We start from the raw sequence: 21158 nt of genomic DNA, 5'->3' as shown, positions 1-21158 counted from the left end.
TCCTATCTAGTTAATAGTATTTTTTCCTAATTATTTTCTGTTAAATATATTCTGAACATAATTAGTAATTAATTATTATGAATAATTAAAAAAACGAATGGACTTAGATTTAGGATGGTAGTGTAAGAGAGAAAGTGGCTGGATCCTGCTAGGATGCGAAGTAACGAGGACTGGTGCCAGCCTCTAATCAGGCGTGATGGCGGGCAAAGACACTTTGGACTCTTCTTTGGTCCTTTTGGGAATACAAGCAGAAAGGAGGAGAGAGGCGGTGACGTTTTCCTAGAGTAACCCTCCCCAAGCTCCTGCCCCTTGACCCGGAAGTGCAAGGCAGAGAAAAGTGTGACACATGGGCGGACCGGAAGGCGGAAGTGGAAGCTTAGAAGCAGGCAGAGCAGGGCGGGGCGGGGGCAGTGGGAGGGAGGAGCAGCGCCCCCTCTCGTTGCCAGGGCAACGGGACCAGGTGAGTTCCCCTTTCGCCTCCCATCCAGCATCTCCCTTCCCTTGGACCGGGGACCGCGTTTTTCCGTTCCCCTTTCCCAGCATGAAAGGGCTGCTACTCGCCTCTCTTCAGTCCTCTGTGTGGGTTGGAGGGGGGTATTATTGGGGGGGGGGAGGTATTATGGGGAGGGGGGAGGATCCTACCCTGATGTGTCCAGAGAGATACACAATCCCAGCTAGCCACGAGGATGTGTGCTTGTGCAGGCTGGCCTGTGCAGTCGAGTTCTGAAGCCTGTTTTGGTTGTTTTGCAGGTAACAGGATCGATGATGGCTGTAACTTAATCCTGGTCAAGGCTGGAGTAATTCTGGAGCTGTAGCACCATGGAGAAGCCCACGTTTGTTGAAGGCTGTGAATCCAAACCAGACCAACGTAGCTTGGCCAGGACTGTTCCTAGCATTTGTTGTGCGACTGAGAAGTGCTTGCTGTTGAGGGATGGTGCAGGAAACGGCATACCCGCTGGTGCCTAGAACTCTGAAGGGTGCTGTAGTTCCAAAGTCTGGTCCAGGAGAGAGATGCCAGCTTTGGAAGTGATGGGAACTTGTGAGGTGGCTCCTAAAATGGCCATGAGTTCAAGCGGGGAGGGAAATAAGGAAACCGAAACTTCCTGGAAAGGAAGCAACGAGCAAGATAATAGTGGCTTGCACTTTGCTGGCTACAGTGTCTGTAGTGACGAAACTGGCTCTTGTAACTGTCTGGGAGATACCTCTGACCTGTCCGGAACTTATTCAGAGAAGGGGAATCATTTGTGTGGCATTAATTGCCAACATTGGGATTCAGACTCCAAGGAGAAGGATGCATCAAAGTTACTGCAGGGTGAGGAGGAAGATGTCAAAGATGACATGGTGTCAAAGGCCAAGGAGGAACTTCCTGACTGTACTAGGGCTTCTGGTGGAAGGAAGATTGCTCGGCAGCAAAGACACCGTTCTGCAGCAAAAGACAAGGGGGAAGGGCAGTTATCTGGAGGGAAACAGAAGCAAAGTAGAAAGAGGAGTGATGGGGGGAGGTACCGTGTCCGAGCTGAGCTGCTCAGGCACCTGGAAGGGTTGGCCTCTTTCTGCATCTTGTGCTTCAAATTGTTCATCCGCCTGATTGTGCAGGTCACCCACAGGTGTGGTGAGGGTGTGGAGGCTGGCGGAAGGTTCCTCTACTCTTGTTGTTCCTTCAGTCAACGTGACATCGACACCATCCAAACCGGCATGCAGATTTGGATCCAGCAGGCTAAGCTGGGTTTTAGGAAACTAATGCGACAGCTGGGCTCTTGGGCAAGCCTGACTTACCACCTGCTCAAGATGCTCTGTGCTGTATTTTTTCTGGTGCTCATGCTTATCTTTGGTAGCCTGAGACTCTGCTGGCAGGTCTCAAAGTCAGCTCTGCTTCGTGTCTTGGGGAGATTGGCTCACACCCGCCAGGGGGCCTGGCTTCTCTCGACTCTCGACGTGCCCAAAGTTTGGGCTTTCTTCAGACAGAGCAGGAGTTGCACGTGGGTGGCAAGTCTGTGGCATAAGTGTCATGACTTCCTTCAAATGCCCAAAGGACTAAGGACCAACCAGCCAGGTGATGCTACTTTTGGTGGGTCTCCTGGTGAATCTGGGCAATATCAGCCTGGAGAAGCGGTGGCACATTTGCTAGCTATGGCACACACCCCTGAAGAAGAGCTCAACCCCTTCCAGGTGTTAGGTGTGGAAGCAACGGCATCGGACGCGGAGCTGAAGAGAGCTTATCGGCAATTGGCTGTACTGGTGAGCATATCTTTTGAGCTGGAGAAGGCTGATGTGAGTCTGAGGTGGGAATGGTGAAGGGCTAAGAGACAGAGGCCCCTTCCACACATGCAGAATAATGCACTTTCAGTCCACTTTCACAATTGTTTGCAAGTGGATTTTGCTATTCTGCACAGTTGCAAGGAGCATTGAAAGTGGATTGAAAGTGCATCATTCTGCCCGTGCAAAAGGGCCCTCAGTCTGGGAGAGACGCTCTCATCGTTTTCTGTTGCCTCATGCTAGAAAATGTTTGCAGCTCACAAACATAACCCTGCTCCTTATGTGGATTTACAAATGTACTTGTTACATCCTCTAGGCATATAGGAGAGCGTCCTCAAGTCTGGTTGGTATGGTCATTTGTTTACCACCAAGGAGAGAATCCAAGTTGGGTTCTCTAGACAACTGTCAGTGATTCCCAATTTGTAGGTTTAGCAATCTGTGTCATCTTTTTTCATTTTATGCACAACCTCCCCCTATACTGATCCTATGACTACTGGGCTGTTTTGAGAGGGGAGCATCAGGCCAGAATTCTCACTGTCAACAGTTGGGTCACCCAAGCCATTATCCAGGGGTAGGGAACCTGCGGCTCTCCAGATGTTCAGGAACTACAATTCCCATCAGCCCCTACCAGCATGGCCAATTGGCCATGCTGACAGAGGCTGATGGGAATTGTAGTTCCTGAACATCTGGAGAGCCGCAGGTTCCCTACCCCTGCATTATACTGAGTAAATTGTTGACTGTGTGTATATATCTCATCTTGGGAACTGTGTCCTGGGGACCAAGAGCTACCCAAAAATAAGACAGGGTCTTATATTAATTTTTGCTCCACAAGATGCATTAGGGCTTATTTTCAGCCCCCCCCCCCCCCCCCCCCCCGACCAGATCAGCTGCACCGAGGAATCTGTAACTAGGGCTTATTTTTGGAGTAGGGCTTATATTTCAGGCATCCTTCAAAAATCCCAAAAAATCATGCCAGGGCTTATTTTCAGGGAAACAGGGTACATATTAGGTTCTCAGCCTCACAGTTAAGGTCTAGGACAGGGGTAGGGAACCTGCGGCTCTCCAGATGTTCAGGAACTACAATTCCCATCAGCCCCAGTCAGCATGGCCAATTTATAACAATCAATTAACCAATTGGCCATGCTGGCAGGGGCTGATGGGAATTGTAGTTCCTGAACATCTGGAGAGCTGCAGGTTCCCTACCCCTGGTCTAGGACTACCAGACTCCAGCATTGTCTTCAATAGCTGCTAAGTGGCAAATCTTTCTCTCCCTACCGCTGCCTATCAAAAAGTGATGGGCTAATGAACTGCGGTAGTACTGTGTCAGACGAGGACATGTAGGAAGTGCTTGTCACCTCAGTTTAAAGAGCACCTAAACGTTGTCTTGACTGAGATCTGATAACCCCTTCAGCTACCTAAAACTAGCTAATCATTCTCGTGGGTAGGCCGGCTCTTTTCCTTCCTTCTCTTTTCCTTCCCTCACATCTCTTTTCCTTCCTTCTTACGTTGCATTTTGTGGAGAGAGAAACCATGCTGGAGGAAGCATTCCCTTCCTTTCTGAACTCCTTTTAAAAACGCTGGTATTTTGAAGCCCCATCTAAAATCTCAGTCTAACCACTGTTGTCAACAAACCTCTCTTTCAGCTACCTGACTGGTATGAAATATGTGGACAACAATTCTGGCTGGTGTTATGTGGAGTATTAGAATGATTGAGAGAGAATATGGATGATGTTCTTCTCCCAAGTGTTGAAAAAAAACTTATGTAGATCGAACTCTTACTACTAACACAATATAGGTATTCTGATTCCTTGTTGGTTTCGGGGATGGGGATATTGCACAGGTTCACCCAGACAAGAATAAGCATCCGCAGGCAGAGGAGGCATTCAAGGTGTTACGGGCCGCATGGGATATCGTCAGCAATCCTGAGAGGAGGAAGGAATATGAAATGTGAGTGATTTGAAATCCATTTGGTCACTCAGTGCTTCAGAATGAGAATCCTATGGGGGATGCTGTGGTGTCGTGGTTGGAGTGCTGGATTAGGTTCTGGGAGATCGGATCATGACTTTGTCGCAAACCTCACTGGAGAACCTTGGCCATGTCCATCTCTGATCTGGGTAGAATGAGTAGCCAGCTTACTGGGGGTAAAGTGTGGACTAGAGAAGGGAGTGGCAAACCACCCTGTCAATGTAGTCTGCCTCGTGAACGTCATGATGTGGTGTCACCATGGATCAGGAATGGAGCTGGTGCTTGCACAGTGGGCTACCTTGACCTTTTGCAAACATACCAGATGGGCAGACGTGAGGACTATTGGTTTGTGGATTGAGAAGAGGTATGCGGGGCAGTTCTCAAAATGGAGCCCCTTTCTATAATAGAGAGAAACTGGACATCAGCTTTCTAATACTGTATTGTCAAAAGCTTTCATGGCCGGAATCACTGGGGTGTTGTGGGGTTTCCGGGCTGTATGGCCGTGTTCCAGTAACATGTTCTCCTGACGCTTTGCCTGCATCTGTGGCTGGCATCTTCTGAGATCCTCCGAAGATGCCAGCCACAGATGCAGGTGAAACGTTAGGAACAAGATCTACCAGACCATAGCCACACAGCCCGGAAACCCCACAACACCCCAGCTTTCTAACACTTCCTCATAGATATCAGGACTATTGATTTGTGGATTGAGAAGAGGCAAGTTGTTCAGTTCTCAAAACAGACCCCCTTTCTTTAATAGAGAGAAACTGGACATCATCTTTCTAACACTTTCTCATAGGAACCACTCCATAATAGTCCCTGCTCATTCAAATGACTCTCTTATACTCATGTTTTGTTTGCCTTCTTGGGTCCCCATTGGAGACAAAGGTTGGGGGAGTACAAATGAAGTTTAAAAAAATGTGTGTAGGGGTTCTTTAATTCTTGCTTTTATCTATGCCACTTTTCTCATAGGTAATATGAAGGTCAAGGCAACTACTGAGAGCCAGCGTGGTGTAGTGGTTAAGAGCAGGTGCACTCTAATCTGGAGAACCAGGTTTGCTTCCTCTTCCACTTGAGCTGTGGAGGCTTATCTGGTGAACTAGATTAGCTTGTGCACTCCAACATATGCCAGCTGAGCGACCTTGGGCTAGTCAATTCTTCAGAGCTCTCTCAGCCCCACTCACCTCACAGGGAGTTTGTTGTGAGGGGGGAAGGGAAAGGAGTTTGTAAGCCCCTTTGAGACTCCTTACAAGAGAGAAAGGGGGGGAGGATATAAATCCAACTCTTCTTCTTCTACTGTGTAGTGAGCCCTTCAAAGAATATTATGGTTATGACTTTCCCTTGGAGATTGTGCTTTAGGAGTGTACCAAAATCTTGACAGGCAGAAGAAAAAATCCAATCCCCCCCACCCGCACCCCCAGCAATTAGGCAAAGGTGTTAAAACAGTAATGGGAAAGTACTGTGGCCAAACTGCTATTGGCCTCCAGGCCTTCTGGAATGAAGAACTAGAGGAGTTTCAGAGGACACAGCTTACCTAACTGGAATAAGGGCCAGGTAGCAGCTCCAGCTATTATGAAAAAGCATCAAAGTCTTAATAGCGCTACATTTGCTCGTTCGGGAACTGGGAGTGCTGTTAAGATATCCAAGCCACTTACCTGGCTAGGACTGTGGAGGGGGCGGCTAATGAGCAAGCCTAGTTGATTCACGAGCATTTCCTTGGCAGTTCATTGGCCCATTGTTGGTGGGTGCTGGAGGCTTGGTTCTGTTGGATAGAACTTGGGGTTTTGTAGCAGTGGGATGTAAATGAAAATCTGGGACCTTCTTTTCTTTGCTAGCAGAAACTGGACAAAGGAAAGCCTTTAGACATTTGTGGGTAAGATGGCTGTATACTTGTTCAATGCAAGACTGGAATAGCCAATCTATTTGGGTATATTTATCTTGCGTCCATTCTGCAGTGTCGTTACTTATCTGAGTAAATTCTGCCCCTTGGGTACACTGTGTTTTTTCATTTTTTCTATTTCAATTATATTTGTACCCCACCCTATCCCCGAAGGGCTCAGAGCCGCTAACAACAGGATAAACAATACATTTCAACAACATAACAGTGATAAACAGTAACAGCAATACAATACATAAGACTAAATAGAACCAATTTCAGATGGCAACTTGGCATTTCAGGCTATACAACTTCTAAGAACAAAAACATCAGTGTAGCAATACACAACAATCAAGCAGAAATACCCTGTTTCCCTGAATATAAGACATCCCCTGAAAATAAGACGTAATAGAGGTTTTGCTGACGTGCAAAACATAAGGCATCCCCGAAAAGTAAGACGTAGCAAAGTTTTTGTTTGGAAGCATGCCTGACGAACAGAACACAGAAAAATAAGACATCTCCTGAAAATAAGACATAGCGCATCTTTGGGAGCAAAAATTAATATAAGACACTGTCTTATTTTCGGGGAAACACGGTATATTGATACATTTCCAACGAAATGTTTCCAGTGCATCAATATATAAACTTCATGACAATACATAACCAGTAAACTATTTTAAACAAGGCAAAACAATAACAGTACAATATACAATATAAAACGTTACCAATAAACTAAAACTACCCTGTAAGACTAGGGCTCATTCCGCACATGCAGAATAATGCACTTTCAAACTGCTTTCAGTGCTCTTTGAAGCTGTGCGGAATAGCAAAATCCACTTGCAAACAGTTGTGAAAGTGGTTTGAAAATGCATTATTTTGCGTGTGTGGAAGGGGCCTAGACTACCCCTCAGTATAACTGCTGCAAGAATAACCTAGTAGAGCTACCTAGTTCCTACTCTACTCCTGAAAACATACAAGAGAAAACTACAATCCCTAGCTAAATATAAAAGAACTAATTAATTCGCTAATACAAACTAACAACTCCTGGTAGCCTATACACTTAAAAGTAAACTACACTTAGGCAGTGATGTAAAGGTTCACCACAGGGAAGCCACCATTTCTTCTGGCGTTCCTGCCGCCGAGCCTGTTATTTAGTCTGTTATTGGCAAGCTGTTGGGAATCACAGTCAGTATAGTGCCCCAAAAGCACTCCCCAACCACAAACAGTACAGGCCAGTTCAAAAACATCCACCTCTGCCACCATAGGAAATCCAAGCCCATCACTATGGGAAAACCTCTACCACCAGTTCTTCTTTGCTCAGCCCCTTACTCCTTGATGTGACAGGGTGCACCTCTCACCAACTTGCACCCGCTTGTACCATTTCAGTGGGGCTTGCTCTTGCCATTGCAGGGGGATCTCTTCCACCGACCCGCTGCCATTCAGCTCGCTAATACAGCTATCACCACCGACTCCTTGTATCCACCGCTGCCATAAAACGCCTGCCACTAGCTCCCCATTGTTCAGACCATTGGGGGGGGGGGGGGGCTGCCACCAGCTTCCCCCCAACCGGGCTCCCCACAGATCAAACATGGGGTCTGTAACTAGTCCTGGGCGTCAGCGGCTCTCGGCAGCAACACCGCGAGTCAGGAAAGCAACGGCTCAGCAACGCAGAGGTTGAAGATTTTCCACAGCTCAGCATACCAAACAAACCAACTCTACGTTCGCTGCAGGCACCACTGACTTCGTCACGAGCTCCATCACCAAGGTAGTTGCTAGAATTTACTAAAGTCTAAGTCCTTTTAATTAGCTAAGTTTAGAAAACTACCGGAGCCTCTCCTTAACAACCTGCTCTGGACGCTATCTTGACAATATATACCAGTGATGTCGAACCTTTTCGAGACCGAGTGCCCAAACTGCAACCCAAAACCCACTTATTTATCGTAAAGTGCCAACATGGCAATTTAACCTGAATACTGAGGTTTTAGTTTAGAAAAAAACGGTTGGCTCTAAGGCACGCGTTACTCAAGAGTAAGCTTGGTGAAGCAACCATGCAGCATTTCAAACGGGTGAATCAGGACCCTAGGAGGGTTTACTCAGAAGCAAGCCCCATTGCCAGCAACTGAGCGTACTCCCAGGTAAAGGATGGCGCTTTAGTTCTTCCCATGAAAATCAGTGGGTTTAACAGCACTTAACAGGGTTACCTACACCGCTTCCCCAAAACTAGGTCTTAGGTTTAATGCTAATAATCTCCCTGAAATAATTACACTATTATCACATGATGAATTCTGTGCATGCGTGCCCACAGAGAGGGCTCTGAGTGCTACCTCTGGCACCCGTGCCATAGGTTCGCTACCACAGATATATACTATTCTTCTATTCTGTGAAAGGGAAGTGTTCCTGCTTGTAAGGAACCCATAACACACCACTAGAATCCCCAGGACCAAAGTTAGCCCTGTTTACATTTTACAGTGAATTCATGTATGTCCTACATCTACGTGTGTATACCTGTTTGTAAGAAAGAGCTAACACGCATTCATTTCACAAATGAAACCAAGGACCAGAACTTGGATAAATGTGGGTTTCAATCAGAAGTTCCATTGTGCATGCATGGAACGTAACACAAGAATTAATCAGTGTATGTATAAAGAAACGTGAAATGTACACTGGACACTGGTTTATGTATTTAATAGATTTATAGGCTGTCCTTTCTAATTGGACCAACTCAGGGCTGCTCACAACAATCAAAACGGACAATGTGAAAATCAGCAATTTCAATACAAATATCTCAGCACCTCAATACTAACGATCATTGTAGTCAACCAGAGGGAAGAAATAAATTAATGCAGAGGTATAAAAACCCTAATAAAACCAAAGGGAGACGAGAGAGGGGAAGGGAAGGGAAAGGAGGAGGAAATACAAGAAAGGCCCCCCCAAGTTGTCCACCATTGCAGCCCTCACCCCTTGGCCTCTGCCTTGCCCCCTTCATCTTGCGAGTTGTATATATGTTTGCTATCACATGAAGAAGTGCGGCAACACATCTGGTTCACCAGATAAGCCTCTGCCACTCAAGTGGAGGAGTGGCGAATCAAACTCAGTTCTCCAGATTAGAATGCAGCTGCTCTTAACCACTACGTCACGCTGGCTCATCATTTAGCATATGATGCCCATTTTTCTTGCAACCTGAGGCAGTTATTTGGAAGCAAATCTCATTTTGATTTCATGTTCATGTGCAGTCTTTGCCTGGCTTTGCCCACTTCTCCTCTTTTACAGAAGAAAAGGAGAGGAAGAGTTTGGATTTATATCCCCCCTTTATCTCCTGTAAGGAGACTCAAAGGGGCCTACAAACTCCTTTCCCTTCCCCCCTCACAACAAACACCCTGTGAGGTGGGTGGGGCTGAGAGAGCTCAGAAGAACTGTGACTAGCCCAAGGTCACCCAGCTAGTGTGTGTAGGAGTGCACAGGCTAATTTGAATTCCCCAGATAAGCCTCCACAGCTCAAGTGGCAGAGCAGGGAATCAAACCCAGTTCCTCCAGATTAGAAGGCACCTGCTCTTAACCGCTACGCCGCTGCTGCTCGTTATTGCATCGTTATCGCTGGCTCACAGCTTCTCCCGTTTTCGTTTCAGCAAACGCATGGCAGAAACAGAGCTGACCAAATCAATGAACGAGTTCCTTTCCAAACTGCAGGACGACCTGAAAGAAGCCATGAACACCATGATGTGCAACAAATGCCAGGGGAAACACAAGTAGGTGGCCAGGAGCTACTAGTTCATCACTGGTCCTGCCATCCCATTTGACTGAGTACTATAAAAGCACACCCGATGTCTAGAATTTGCTGCGCATTGCTTCTGGAAAACCTCGCAGCGGAGAGGCTGCACGTATGTTGTTTTCAAGCCACTTATTCTTCTGAGGGTGGCACCAGAGCGCAAAAGACTTATCTCTTCCTTGACGGTGGATGGATGTGCCTTTCTGGGCTAGTTCAGAATGGCAGCCTGGAGCTTTGTCCTCAAAGTGTTCCGCCGAGAGCTTGGGATATTTTATGCAGTTCACTGCACGAAAAGGAGATCTGGTAAATGAGGCAAAATTGGTATCTAGAGAGCTGAGGCTTGCTTTTTAAAAAAAAAAAATTCTACAATATCATGATTCCATGGGTACCTGGGCAGGAACTGGTAAAGGCCCAGGCATTTGAAAGCACCTGGGAAACCTTAACAATGGTTTGATGGGAGTTTTTAGTCAGCGTAGCGACCCTCCCTTCTTCATGGCTTTCCAAGGCTCAAGTCTAAGTATTGTGACTTTGAATGAGTTGAACCCAGCTCACATGCTCTGCAGTCACACCAGTGGCGAAGCTACCAGGGGAAGGGGGGTGCACCGCGCACCGGGCGCATGGTTTTGGGTCACGTGGGGGGTGGAAAATTCCCCCAGACCTCTCCCCCTTCCCCCCGCAGCCCCCCTGCGGCGCTCCTCCCCTCCCCCCGCGGTGCCCCCCCACACTTACGTCACAAACCAAGCAGGCTGGAGAACAGACTTCAAAGGCCCTGGTGGGAACTACATTTCCCAGGGTCTCCTGGGAAATGTAGTTCCCACCTGGGCCTTTGAAGGCTGGAAGGGAACAGGCCTGTTCTCCAGCCTGCTTGGTTTCTAAAGTAAGTGTGTGTGGGGGTACCGCGGGGGGGGGGGTGCCGTGGGGGGCCCGAAAAGGCCAGAGTGCACACCGGGTGCACTCTGGCCCAGCTATGCCTGAGTCACACAGGGCCTGTGGAGAAACCGCCTTTTGAATAGCCACATGGGCCTGATTCTAGCCTAACTTATCACAGGGTTGCTGTGAGGATAAAAAGGAGTAGAAGAGAATAATGCAAGCTGCTTTGGTGCCCGCTCTGAAGAACAGTGGGGTATAAATGAAGTAAATAATATAATATAGCTGAAAACAGGAGGCAGATAAAAGGTAGGTTGGTGAATGGCTGAAAAGGAGAGAAAGAGGCAGGGGAAGGAGAGAAAACATGGAGGTGCCAGGAGGGGGAATAGAGGAACTAGAGATAGGGGAAGGGGGGGGGGGTTCCACAGGAAAGTGAGATAAGGGTTCCCTACTTAATGCAAGTGGGCCTTGCCCAATACCACACAACGGGGACATAGATTTCTTAGGTAGAGGCTGCTGAGGGTGGGGGAGGGAAAGCTGAATACAGATCGGCTGTTGGGTGGGAGTGAAGCAGGGAAAAGGGAGAGGCTATGGATGCTTTCAGGAAAGGGAAGGAGGAAATAGTGGGGGAAGGGGAAATGATATACTTCCCACTTGTTCCCAATTGCGTGTAAATAGTTTAAATATATAAACAAAACCACAATTTATTGTCAAAGGCTTTCACGGCCGGATTCAACTGGTTCTGGTGGGTTTTCCGGGCTGTGTGTCCGTGGTCTGGTGGATCTTGTTCCTAACGTTTCGCCTGCATCTGTGGCTGGCATCTTCAGAGGTGCATCGCAGAGAAAAAAGTCTTTTTCACGCTGTGTCTAGTGAGAAGGGAAAGTTTAGTGTGGTATATTGTCCAGGTCCCAGGATGAGGAACCAATCATTAAGTTTGGGTGGAACTTGCTATGCAAAGGTGTGGTTGAGTGCATTGTATTGCGGGTGGGGTTATCAGTCCATTTTTTAAATACTGGGAGCCAAGCTTTGCTAATTTTCAGAGTCTCTTCTTTCTTATTGAAGTTGTCTTGGTGTTTGTGAATTTCAATGGCCTCCCTGTGCAGTCTGACAGTGCAGAAGGTGAGTGTGTCACCACCAGACCACAGCCACACAGCCCAGAAAACCCACCAAAACCACAATTTATTTGACCACAGAATTTGGAGGGAGGGTGTAATTCATTCTTTGATTTAATCTACAGTTACTGTAAAAAAACAAGGAAACTTGCACAGGACAGGACAGAGTGAGGGTTCCAGATTCCGATATACATGCATGCTGCTGTTCTCTGGCATCAAATACATTTTTATCTTTCACTGCAGGAGGTTTGAGATGGACCGTGATCCATTGAATGCCCGATACTGCGCAGACTGTAGCAAGCTTCATGCAGCCGAGGAGGGTGACTTCTGGGCTGAATCTAGCATGCTAGGACTGAAGATCACATATTTTGCCATGATGGATGGAAAGGTTTATGACATCACAGGTAATGCCACCATGCCACTGAGCAAGGGAATTGGAAAAGTGGAATCAGGAAGTGCCTGAAAGTTAAATGGGATTTTAAGACTCCTTTTTGCAATAAATCTCATTACTTGCTATTTGGGAAACAGGTTCTCTTAAACTGGAGATGCAGAGGGTGGATCTGCAAGGTTCTCGCCTCTTGCTTTGGGTTGCTTATTCAGACTTCTTCCCTCTAGGACAGGGGTAGGGAACCTGCAGCTCTCCAGATGTTCAGGAACTACAATTCCCATCAGCCTCTGTCAGCATGGCCAATTGGCCAATTGGCCATGCTGGCGAAGAGCTGATGGGAATGGTAACCCTGTTTCTCTGAACATGCTGGGAGTCAAGAGGTTCCCTACCCTGCTGTTTGCTGAGTGGCAGTAGTGAAGTTGTTAAGAGCAGGTGTACTCTAATCTGGAGGAACCTGGTTTGATTCCCCGCTCTGCCACCTGAGTTGTGGAGGCTTATCTGGGGAATTCAGATTAGCCTGTACATTCCAATACACGCCAGCTGGGTGACCTTGGGCTAGTCACAGTTCTTCAGAGCTCTCTCAGCCCCACCTACCTCACAGGGTGTTTGTTGTGAGGGGGGGAAGGGAAAGCCCCTTTGAGTCTCCTTACAGGAGAGAAAGGGGGGATATATATCAGTCTTTTATTTCTCCTGGCCTGTCATGTCACTTCTGTTTTCATTCTCCTCCCTTGCCCAATGCCCACTAATCTTTCCTTCCCTCACCTACTCACCTCATCTATTCTTCTCTACCAGGCCTGCTTCCTTCCTTCCCCCCACCCCAACATACTTTCCTTCCCCCTCACCCCCTTGTTTTTGCAATGCTGTTGAGGTTTTTGTGGTTATCAAACACCCTTCTGGGTTGTTACAGCGGTGCAAAACGCTACTCGAAATTCTCCTTTTTTCCAGGGATATTTGCTCAGGCGCAGGGATATTTGCTCATGCGCAGATATCACAAAGAAAGGCCCCCACCTTTCTTTTCATAGAATCAATCAATGTTTATTAGCCACAGGCCATACACATATAAACAGATACTTCAACCATAGCCCCACTCCCAATCCTCACATTGTGAGGATTTTCTCAAGCTTTAGAGTGTAGACGCACCACAGTTCCAATAGTGTTAAACCACCAAAGCAAGTATCATATATCCACATGCAGCAGTATCCGATTGTGATTATAAAGGTTTTTTTCCCCACCTTTATTACAGCTTAGCTTGTATGTTTTGAACATCAGTTAAACGTTCTCTGATTTTCGCTGCTAAAAACATGAATATCGCTACTTTAAATGTAACCTCCGGATACACGTCCGCCATCAGAAAGCAAACTTTCTCTTCCTCACTACCTGTCAGGCCTGACAGGATATCATTGATATATTTGTTGTGGATAGCAGAGTGAAAAGGGCAATGAAGTGTGTAGTGTATTATGTCGTCACACTGATTTAAACTACATCTGCATACACGTAGCTCTTTTGGTGTTTTAGCATATCTCCCCAGTAATTGTTCTGATTTAAACGTCTGATATCTCAGGGAAGTGAATGATTTCCTTAGGTTTGCTTCCTTGAGATTTGTGAGATATTGTGCATAACATTTGTTCTTTTTGACGCAGGAGAACCATGGGGAGTATTTCTGAATGGAAGCAAGTTGTTTGTCTTGTAGAGCATCTCTACTATAGAGCCAGTCATAGAATCATAGAGTTGGAAGAGACCCCAAGGGCCATCAGGTCCAACTCCCTGCAATGCAGGAACACACTATCAAAGCACTCCTGACAGTTGGCCATCCAACCTTTCTTTAAAAACCTCCAAAGAAGGAGATTCCACCACACTCTGAGGTAGTGCATTCCACTGTCGAACAGTCCTTACGGTCAGGAAGTATTTCCTGATATTTAGGTGGAATCTCTTTTCCTTCACCTGGAACCCATTATTCCTGGTCAACTTTTCATTATTTTTCTATAAACCTAGTGTTTTTCCTTGGATTATGAAAAATATGTACATGCTGAGATGTATGTGATACATTTTTTTATGTTTACTCCATAAATTGTGGAATTCCCTCACATTTGCCAAATAATGACCTATAAAATGGGACAATAACGGAAAGATTGCCATGAAAGAGAGACTTTAAGATATTGCCACTCCAAGTGCCATATTGATGGTAAAGATTTAGAGCAGGGATGATAAAGATTTAGGATGGTAAAGATTTAGAGCAGGGATCTGCAACCTGCAGCTCTCCAGATGTTCATGGACTCCAAATCCCATCAGCCCCTGCCAGCATGGGAATTGCAGTCCATGAACATCTGGAGAGCCACAGGTTGCAGACCCCTGCTTTAGAGGTTACATAGTATATGAGAACTCTGGTTTCAAGGATGATTTCTTAATTCAAATGTTCTTTATTGAGTTTTTAAAAAAGAAAAAAACATTAACTTTAACAAAAAATATGAAAACAACGATTTCTTTGAGAAGCAGGTACTTCTGACCACCTCAGAGTTGACTTGCTTCTTTTTTTTTTAATTCTCAGAATGGGCCGGCTGTCAGCGAGTGGCCATTTCCCCAGATACTCATCGGGTTCCATATCACATATCTTTTGGATCAAGGGGCTCCGGGGGACGCCAGAGGTTAGTGCTGAATAAATTCTGAGCAGAGGTGGGTTGTATTTATTTTTAGGCTCTGCGTCTCTCAGTCCAAAGATAAATGCACATTGACAGATATCCCCTCTAAATGGTGACACTCGTTCAACTCCATGCAGAGATCTGATCTTTCCATTAACATAAATGTGTGGGGATGGGTGGGGGGTCATTTTCATCATGGGAGCACTAACCACATACTAGACCTCTTGTATAGATGATGAGAGGAATTTACTAAGAGATGTAACCAGATGCACTATTTGCCTTGTCATACTTTTTGTGCTAAAATTAGCCACACATAGAAGAGCTCTTCATTATAAGGCTTTAACAGATGTAGCTCATGTGTGTTCAGTCCCCTTTGATGCTTTGATGCCACGAGTGAGAGGATTCCGACACTCAAATCCACATACATACAGCTTTTCCCACCTTCTTTATTGGACATTCAGAATTGGAGAATCTTCACATCAGCCACCAGGTACAAGAGCCAGGATTCCACATACTGTAGTTTGGTCAGTCACAGTTGTGTAGGACTCCATATAATCTACTTAGAATCTGATGGTTAGCTATGTTTCCTTTGCTACTATGCTGACTGTTTGATGCTCCTCAGGTGCCAAGGGACCAGTATTGTATCACCCAGCTCTGACAGCTACTCTCCATTCTGACTTTCATCCCAGTATCTTGAAATCACAGCATCTAGTTCTCAATGTGACTAAATCTGCGGATACTTAAATCCAAAGATTGCAAGACAAGACAGATCTTTCAATAAGACTGGGGAAAGCCCCAGGTTTACAGAAAAATCTGGATCTAAAAAAAATGCGGTGGGTATTGAGCCCTCTCCTCTCCCAAATAATAGGAACAATACCTGTAGCTGTAAGAAATAAATGCCCTCACGGTCTTTGCTAGGCAATTACAACAGCATTGCCAGTTGAAGCCTTTACTTCTGTTGCGATAAGGCAGGGAGGGGTGGCATGAAAGGGAGGGGAGGGAGTGGCATGCAAGGAGGGAAGGGAGGGGGTCCAGCAACTGGACATGGCCCACCCACCCTAGCAGAGGGAGGGGAGGGGAGGAGGGGTGGCATGCGAGGAAGGGGAGGGAGGGGTGACATGCAAGGGAGGGGAGGGCGGAGGAAGGGGACCCTGTCCAGAGCTTTTTTGGCCTTTGAGGAAGGACTCTTCGAGACCAGACCTTGCAGCAACCACTGGATGACTAGCTACCATGTGACTTGCATGACTCACTCAAGCCTGGCTGCTTGCTTCTATTCAGCAACAGCAATCCCTCAAAAGGGGTAATTAGCATCCCAGACTAGGATGTGGGAGACACTTCCACACATGCAGAATAACGCACTTTCAATCCACTCTCAATGTGCTTTGCGGCTGGATTTTACTGTGCGAAATAGCCAAATCCACTTGCAATCAATTGTGAAAATGTATTGTCGAAGGCTTTGAAGATCCTCTGAAGGATCCTCTGATCTTTGATCCTCTGAATATGCCAGCCACAGATCTGATCTTTGATCCTCTGAAGATGCCATCCACAGATGCAGGCGAAACGTCAGGAGAGAATGCTGCCAGAACACGGCCATACAGCCCGGAAACCACACAGCACCCAATTGTGAAAATGCACTGAAAGCGCATTATTCTGTACGTGCAAAAGTGCCGTGAGACTTGATCCCTCCACTGTGCCATAGCCTTGGGGTGATTTTGAGCCAGTCACACATATCGTCAGCCTAGGTCAGTGGTGGCGAACCTCTGGCACTCCAGATGTTATGGACTACAATTCCCATCAGCCCCTGCCAGCATGGCCAATTGGATACCAATTGGCCATGCTGGCAGGGGCTGATAAGAAACAGCAATCCACTGCTTTACCTCTGGATGCCAATCTGATTTCCATACCACCGGAGCTAGAACGATTATCTCCAGAGAATTGCGCCGTGAGGATAAAATGGAGGAAAGGAAATTGAGTAAGCTGTTTTGGTCCCCATTGGGGAGAAAGGCAGGAAGGAAATAAATATCAATATAGCCAACGATTGATTTATTGATTGAAACTATTGATACCCTGCCTTTCTATAGCTATATTCAAGGCAGCTTACAAAATGCAATAAAACACAATGTAATACAGTAACATATACAATAACACAATAAAAACCAATACAGTAAAAGGCAGATCGGTGGGTGGATGGGAAGGAGAGAAGTAAGCAGGGAAATGTGAAGAGAACATAGGGGTTGCCAGGAGGAGGGAAACTGGAAATAGTGAGGTGTCCTTCCCATACAATTAGAAATGGCAGGGGTCACTGTCCAACGTAGCCATACTCTTCCCTGGTGGAGACTGCCAGTAGGAGGAAAGTAGGGAAAGTTGAAGACAGGGCAACAGATAAAGGGAAGATGGCTGGCGGATTGGCAGGAGAGAAGGAACTGGGAAAAGGGAGAAACTGGGAAAGCTGCCAGTCAAGGGAAAGAGGAAATAGCGGGGGGGGGGGGTTAAATGAGATGTTCCTCATAAATCCTTGAAGGTTCCCCACTTGTACTGGTCTAAAAGTGTGTAACCCTGGAAAAGTATATCATGTTACTACACCTGTTGGTCTGAAGGATTATATAGTGTGTCTCAGGAAAAGACGTTAATAGGGTTATATATTCCATGGCCACAGAACTCAACATGCTGGACCTTCTTTGTTGTAGAATGCTCTGCCTGCGTCCTAGCATCTACCCAGCTCTGTTTCCTGCCATCTGTTTGAGAATAAAAATACATTTTGGCATCCAAAGTACCATGTTCAATAATGCACAAAACAATAGTTTTGACAAAGGCAGTACGTAAAAATGAACAATAATTCTCATATTAGGGACTATATGAGAGCCAGTGTAGTGTGGTGGTTAAGAGCAGGTGGATTCTAATCTGGAGAACCGGGTTTCATTCCCTACTCCTCCACCTGAGTGACAGAGGCTTATCTGGTGTGACTGTACTAACATCTTTTTCTGTGACAGAGTATGACTACTGTGGTTCAGTAGTTAGGAGCCAGATTATTTACTCAAAGACCTCATATTGTTTTTCCATGTGTTGATTAGCTACTACCATAGCAGAATGTTCCAAAGTCTAGTTTCCCAAGTACCACGGATCCATTATGTCCAACATCTTCATCAACTGCAATCAGTGGATAGATCTGATTGTATTATCTATCTGTATAAATAATGTGCCCTGTACCTACACAGGAAATGCTATTGCAAAAGTGAATTTAACCTCCAAAGAGAACAGACAGATGAACGGATGGGACGTGTGATTGGACGATTCGGTGGATGCTGCCACAGGAGGTGGATGGATGGCCAATGGGATGGATAGGATCGGAACAAGGGATATGGACAAGATGGATGGAGACGGTCGATTTATGGCTACCAATCTTGATTGTTTCCTTGATCTGAGATTGCAAATGCCTTAACAGACCAGGTGATGGGAACCTTGACCTCAAGGCCATTAGTTTACATCTATGTGAGCTCCAAGGGCACCCTGGTGGAGCCACTCGCAGTAGCGAGGATGGTCGATTCGATGGACTTGAATCTGATCCAGCTGGCTTATTCTTATGATTCTTATGTTCTTATGCACCATGCCTGCAGCTAGGAACTATAAAGAAGTGTAGCAAAACAAACCCAAAATTAAGCGAGAGCAGGGTCTGCAACCTGCGGCTCTCCAGATGTTCATGGATAATTAGCCCATGCTGGCAGGCTGATGGAATTAGTAGTCCATGAACATCTGGAGAGCCACAGGTTACTGGAATCTGAACTAGAAAGAAGAATCTGTCAATCGAAGCGCCAATACAGCCCACTGGAGAAATATATGCTTTGAACAGCTTGCTGTTCTCTAGATGTGTTATGGACAGCCTTAACATTTCCAGAAAATAAACAAAGTGAGCACAAGAAGAAGACGAAGAGTTGGATTTATATCCCCCCTTTCTCTCCTGTAGGAGACTCAAAGGGGCTGACAATCTCCTTTCCCTTCCCCCCTCACAACAAACACCCAGTGAGGTAGGTGGGGCTGAGAGAGCTCTGAAAAACTGTGACTAGCCCAAGGTCACCCAGCTGGCATGTGTTGGAGTGCACAGGCTAATCTGAATTCCTCAGATAAGCCTCCACAGCTCAAGCGGCAGAGCGGGGAATCAAACCCGATTCTCCAGATTAAAGTGCACCTGCTCTTACACCCCTATGCCACTTCTGCTCTCCCTAAGAAAGAAGTTTGAGTTGACCAGTGACCTCATTATCCTGTTTCTCAATTTGAGCACTGTGCATTCCTGCACTTGAAACAGTTTTGATTCACGTTAGCAAGAAGCTCATGCCTCGACCACTGCTAGTTGGATCCTTCACATGCTGTTCTTTATATGATGTGCTATACCTATTGAATTAATAGCTGAGTACAACTTGTTTTTTTACTATACAGTGGAACCTCGGTTTTCATTGCCTTCATCGATTTTTTCAATGAAAAATTGGTCTCAGTTTTCATCGATTTGTCTAGGTTTTCATCAGTTTGCAGTAAGGTGCGGGGGTTTGTGGAGAAAAATCACCCAGACAAAGCTGTGGCAGGCTGTTTCTGCAACTTGTTTAATGACAATGTCTTGCCCCATTTCAGACCAATCTTAAAGAGGCATCAGAAACAGACCTCTTTGGACAGCTTTCTGGTGCGACATTGGTCCACTGGCTCTGAAGCTGGTCCTAGTGTTATTGTTTGTTACTGTTTTCAGCATAAAACACTATGTTTATTCACCAAAAAATGTGTTTTTGGTATGCTTTTAGGAGTGCCTAGAATGGATTAATTGGATTCACGTTGATTCCTATGGAAAAGTTTGCCTCGGTTTTTATCGGTTTCGGTTTTCATCGATTCTTTTCGGACAGATTACCAACGAAAACCGAGGTTCCACTGTACTTTATAGCACCTAGCTGCGTGCAGGTGCATTGTTTGTTCCCTTTGGAGATTAAATTCACCTTTGCAATAGCATTTCCTGTTTGGGTTTAGGACACATTATTTACATGGTTGAAATTCACGCTTGAACACCCCTGCCCCGACACATACACACACACTTTTTGTGTGTGTGTCTGGTCTCACCTGTCCCTTCTTCCCTGTTTAGGGCTGCATCAGATGGCAATCCTGCTTCACCTGCGGAACTGCAGGATTTCTTCAACCGCATCTTTCAAGGAAATCCTGGACAGGTGCCGAACGGGAACCTTTTCAGCACTCCCCAGCCACCATCCTCGGGGGGTGTGCCAACACCGTCAAAAGTCGACAGCGCTTCCCAGAAGGGAGATTCAAAGCAAAGCGGCCGGAAGAAGTGCAGTCAGCCCTTTCAAAGGCTTTGAGGCATTACAGGTACGGGAAGTCTCCCAGGGCTGCATAGATGCGGGGCTTCTCATCAGGTAGCAAAAGGGCTGTTTCAGAGGGGGGGTAGGGAATGTGTTATTGTTAGTGTCAAAAATCCAGATGATTCAGGACCCTCTGGACTAATAATCCAGTAACTTCCAGCTGGAAAAAGACACTTCCTTCTCCACTGCAAATGTTGACACAGATCCCGTGATACCAAAGAACTCCAGTGGACGGCCTCCAGGAGGCGACATAACGAAGGTCTAGGATGGCCAGATGCAGATCAGTAGTGCGGTCATGGGATCTCTCTACGGTGACTTTCTCAATGGGATGCTTCCACAATTTCCCAGTTTCCCCTTCAGCAGGGGTGTGGCTCAAAACAGGAAGTATAACCCAGCTGTACAGCCTTTTCCTCTAGGATGGACTGGAGCGGCGTCCCCTTTTTGCTACATTTGTCCTCCAATCAAAGGCCCTCCTGTTACCTTGCAGCTAAAAGAAAAGCCAAGCCCTCCAAGCTGACCAGCTGCCCAGAGAAGAATTGGGTTTGACTTGGGGTCATTTTGTGATATGTCCATGCCTCATTGCTGCGCAAGATCAACAATAATCCTGTTATCTTACAGCAGGGGTCTTCAAACTATGGCCCCCCAGATGTTCATGAACTACAATTCCCATCAGCCCTGCCAGTTGGCCATGCTGGCAGGGGCTAATGGAAATTGTAGTCCACGAACATCTGGAGGGCCATAGTTTGCAGACCCCTGTCCTACAGTGAATGTTGGCAGTTCTTGCTAAAAAAAAGCAAAAGCAAAAGTTGATTGGTCACTGACCCAAGGACCCAGCAGGACCCCAAGTGTATTAAAATTAAGAGGCAGTGCACCTAGTTACTGGTTGTGGTGGGTTTTCCGGGCTGTGTGGCCCTGGTCTGGTAGATCTTGTTCCGAACGTTTCGCCT

General features: G+C 46.4%; 1 protein-coding gene across 2 annotated transcripts; it reads left to right on the top strand.

The window, feature by feature from the left end:
* Nucleotides 1–353: 353 nt before the first annotated feature.
* Nucleotides 354–20817, top strand: DNAJC14 (DnaJ heat shock protein family (Hsp40) member C14). Of its 2 annotated transcripts, none has more exons than XM_048491250.1 (7): nt 354–460; nt 751–2238; nt 4097–4203; nt 9721–9840; nt 12083–12243; nt 14773–14869; nt 19980–20817. In XM_048491250.1, the coding sequence occupies exons 2-7, from the start codon at nt 1012–1014 to the stop codon at nt 20206–20208; spliced, it is 1941 nt and encodes a 646-aa protein (XP_048347207.1). In that variant the 5' UTR covers nt 354–460; nt 751–1011; the 3' UTR covers nt 20209–20817. The 2 variants fall into 2 exon arrangements, with proteins under 2 accessions (XP_048347207.1, XP_048347208.1); XM_048491251.1 differs by lacking the exon at nt 354–460 and adding an exon at nt 468–579.
* The last annotated feature ends 341 nt before the right edge of the window (nt 20818–21158 follow it).

This window comes from Sphaerodactylus townsendi, linkage group LG03 (assembly GCF_021028975.2).
Source record: "Sphaerodactylus townsendi isolate TG3544 linkage group LG03, MPM_Stown_v2.3, whole genome shotgun sequence".
Classification (NCBI taxonomy): domain Eukaryota; kingdom Metazoa; phylum Chordata; class Lepidosauria; order Squamata; family Sphaerodactylidae; genus Sphaerodactylus; species Sphaerodactylus townsendi.
This window is presented reverse-complemented; position numbering and strand designations above follow the sequence as displayed.

Excerpts from the sequence above, each read along its gene's own strand:
- DNAJC14 (XM_048491250.1), top strand. The coding sequence starts at position 1,012 with ATGCCAGCTTTGGAAGTGATGGGAACTTGTGAGGTGGCTCCTAAAATG. Across the intron at positions 2,239-4,096 it reads ATCGGCAATTGGCTGTACTG|GTTCACCCAGACAAGAATAA; the intron begins GTGAGCATATCT and ends GATATTGCACAG. Across the intron at positions 14,870-19,979 it reads GGCTCCGGGGGACGCCAGAG|GGCTGCATCAGATGGCAATC; the intron begins GTTAGTGCTGAA and ends TTCCCTGTTTAG.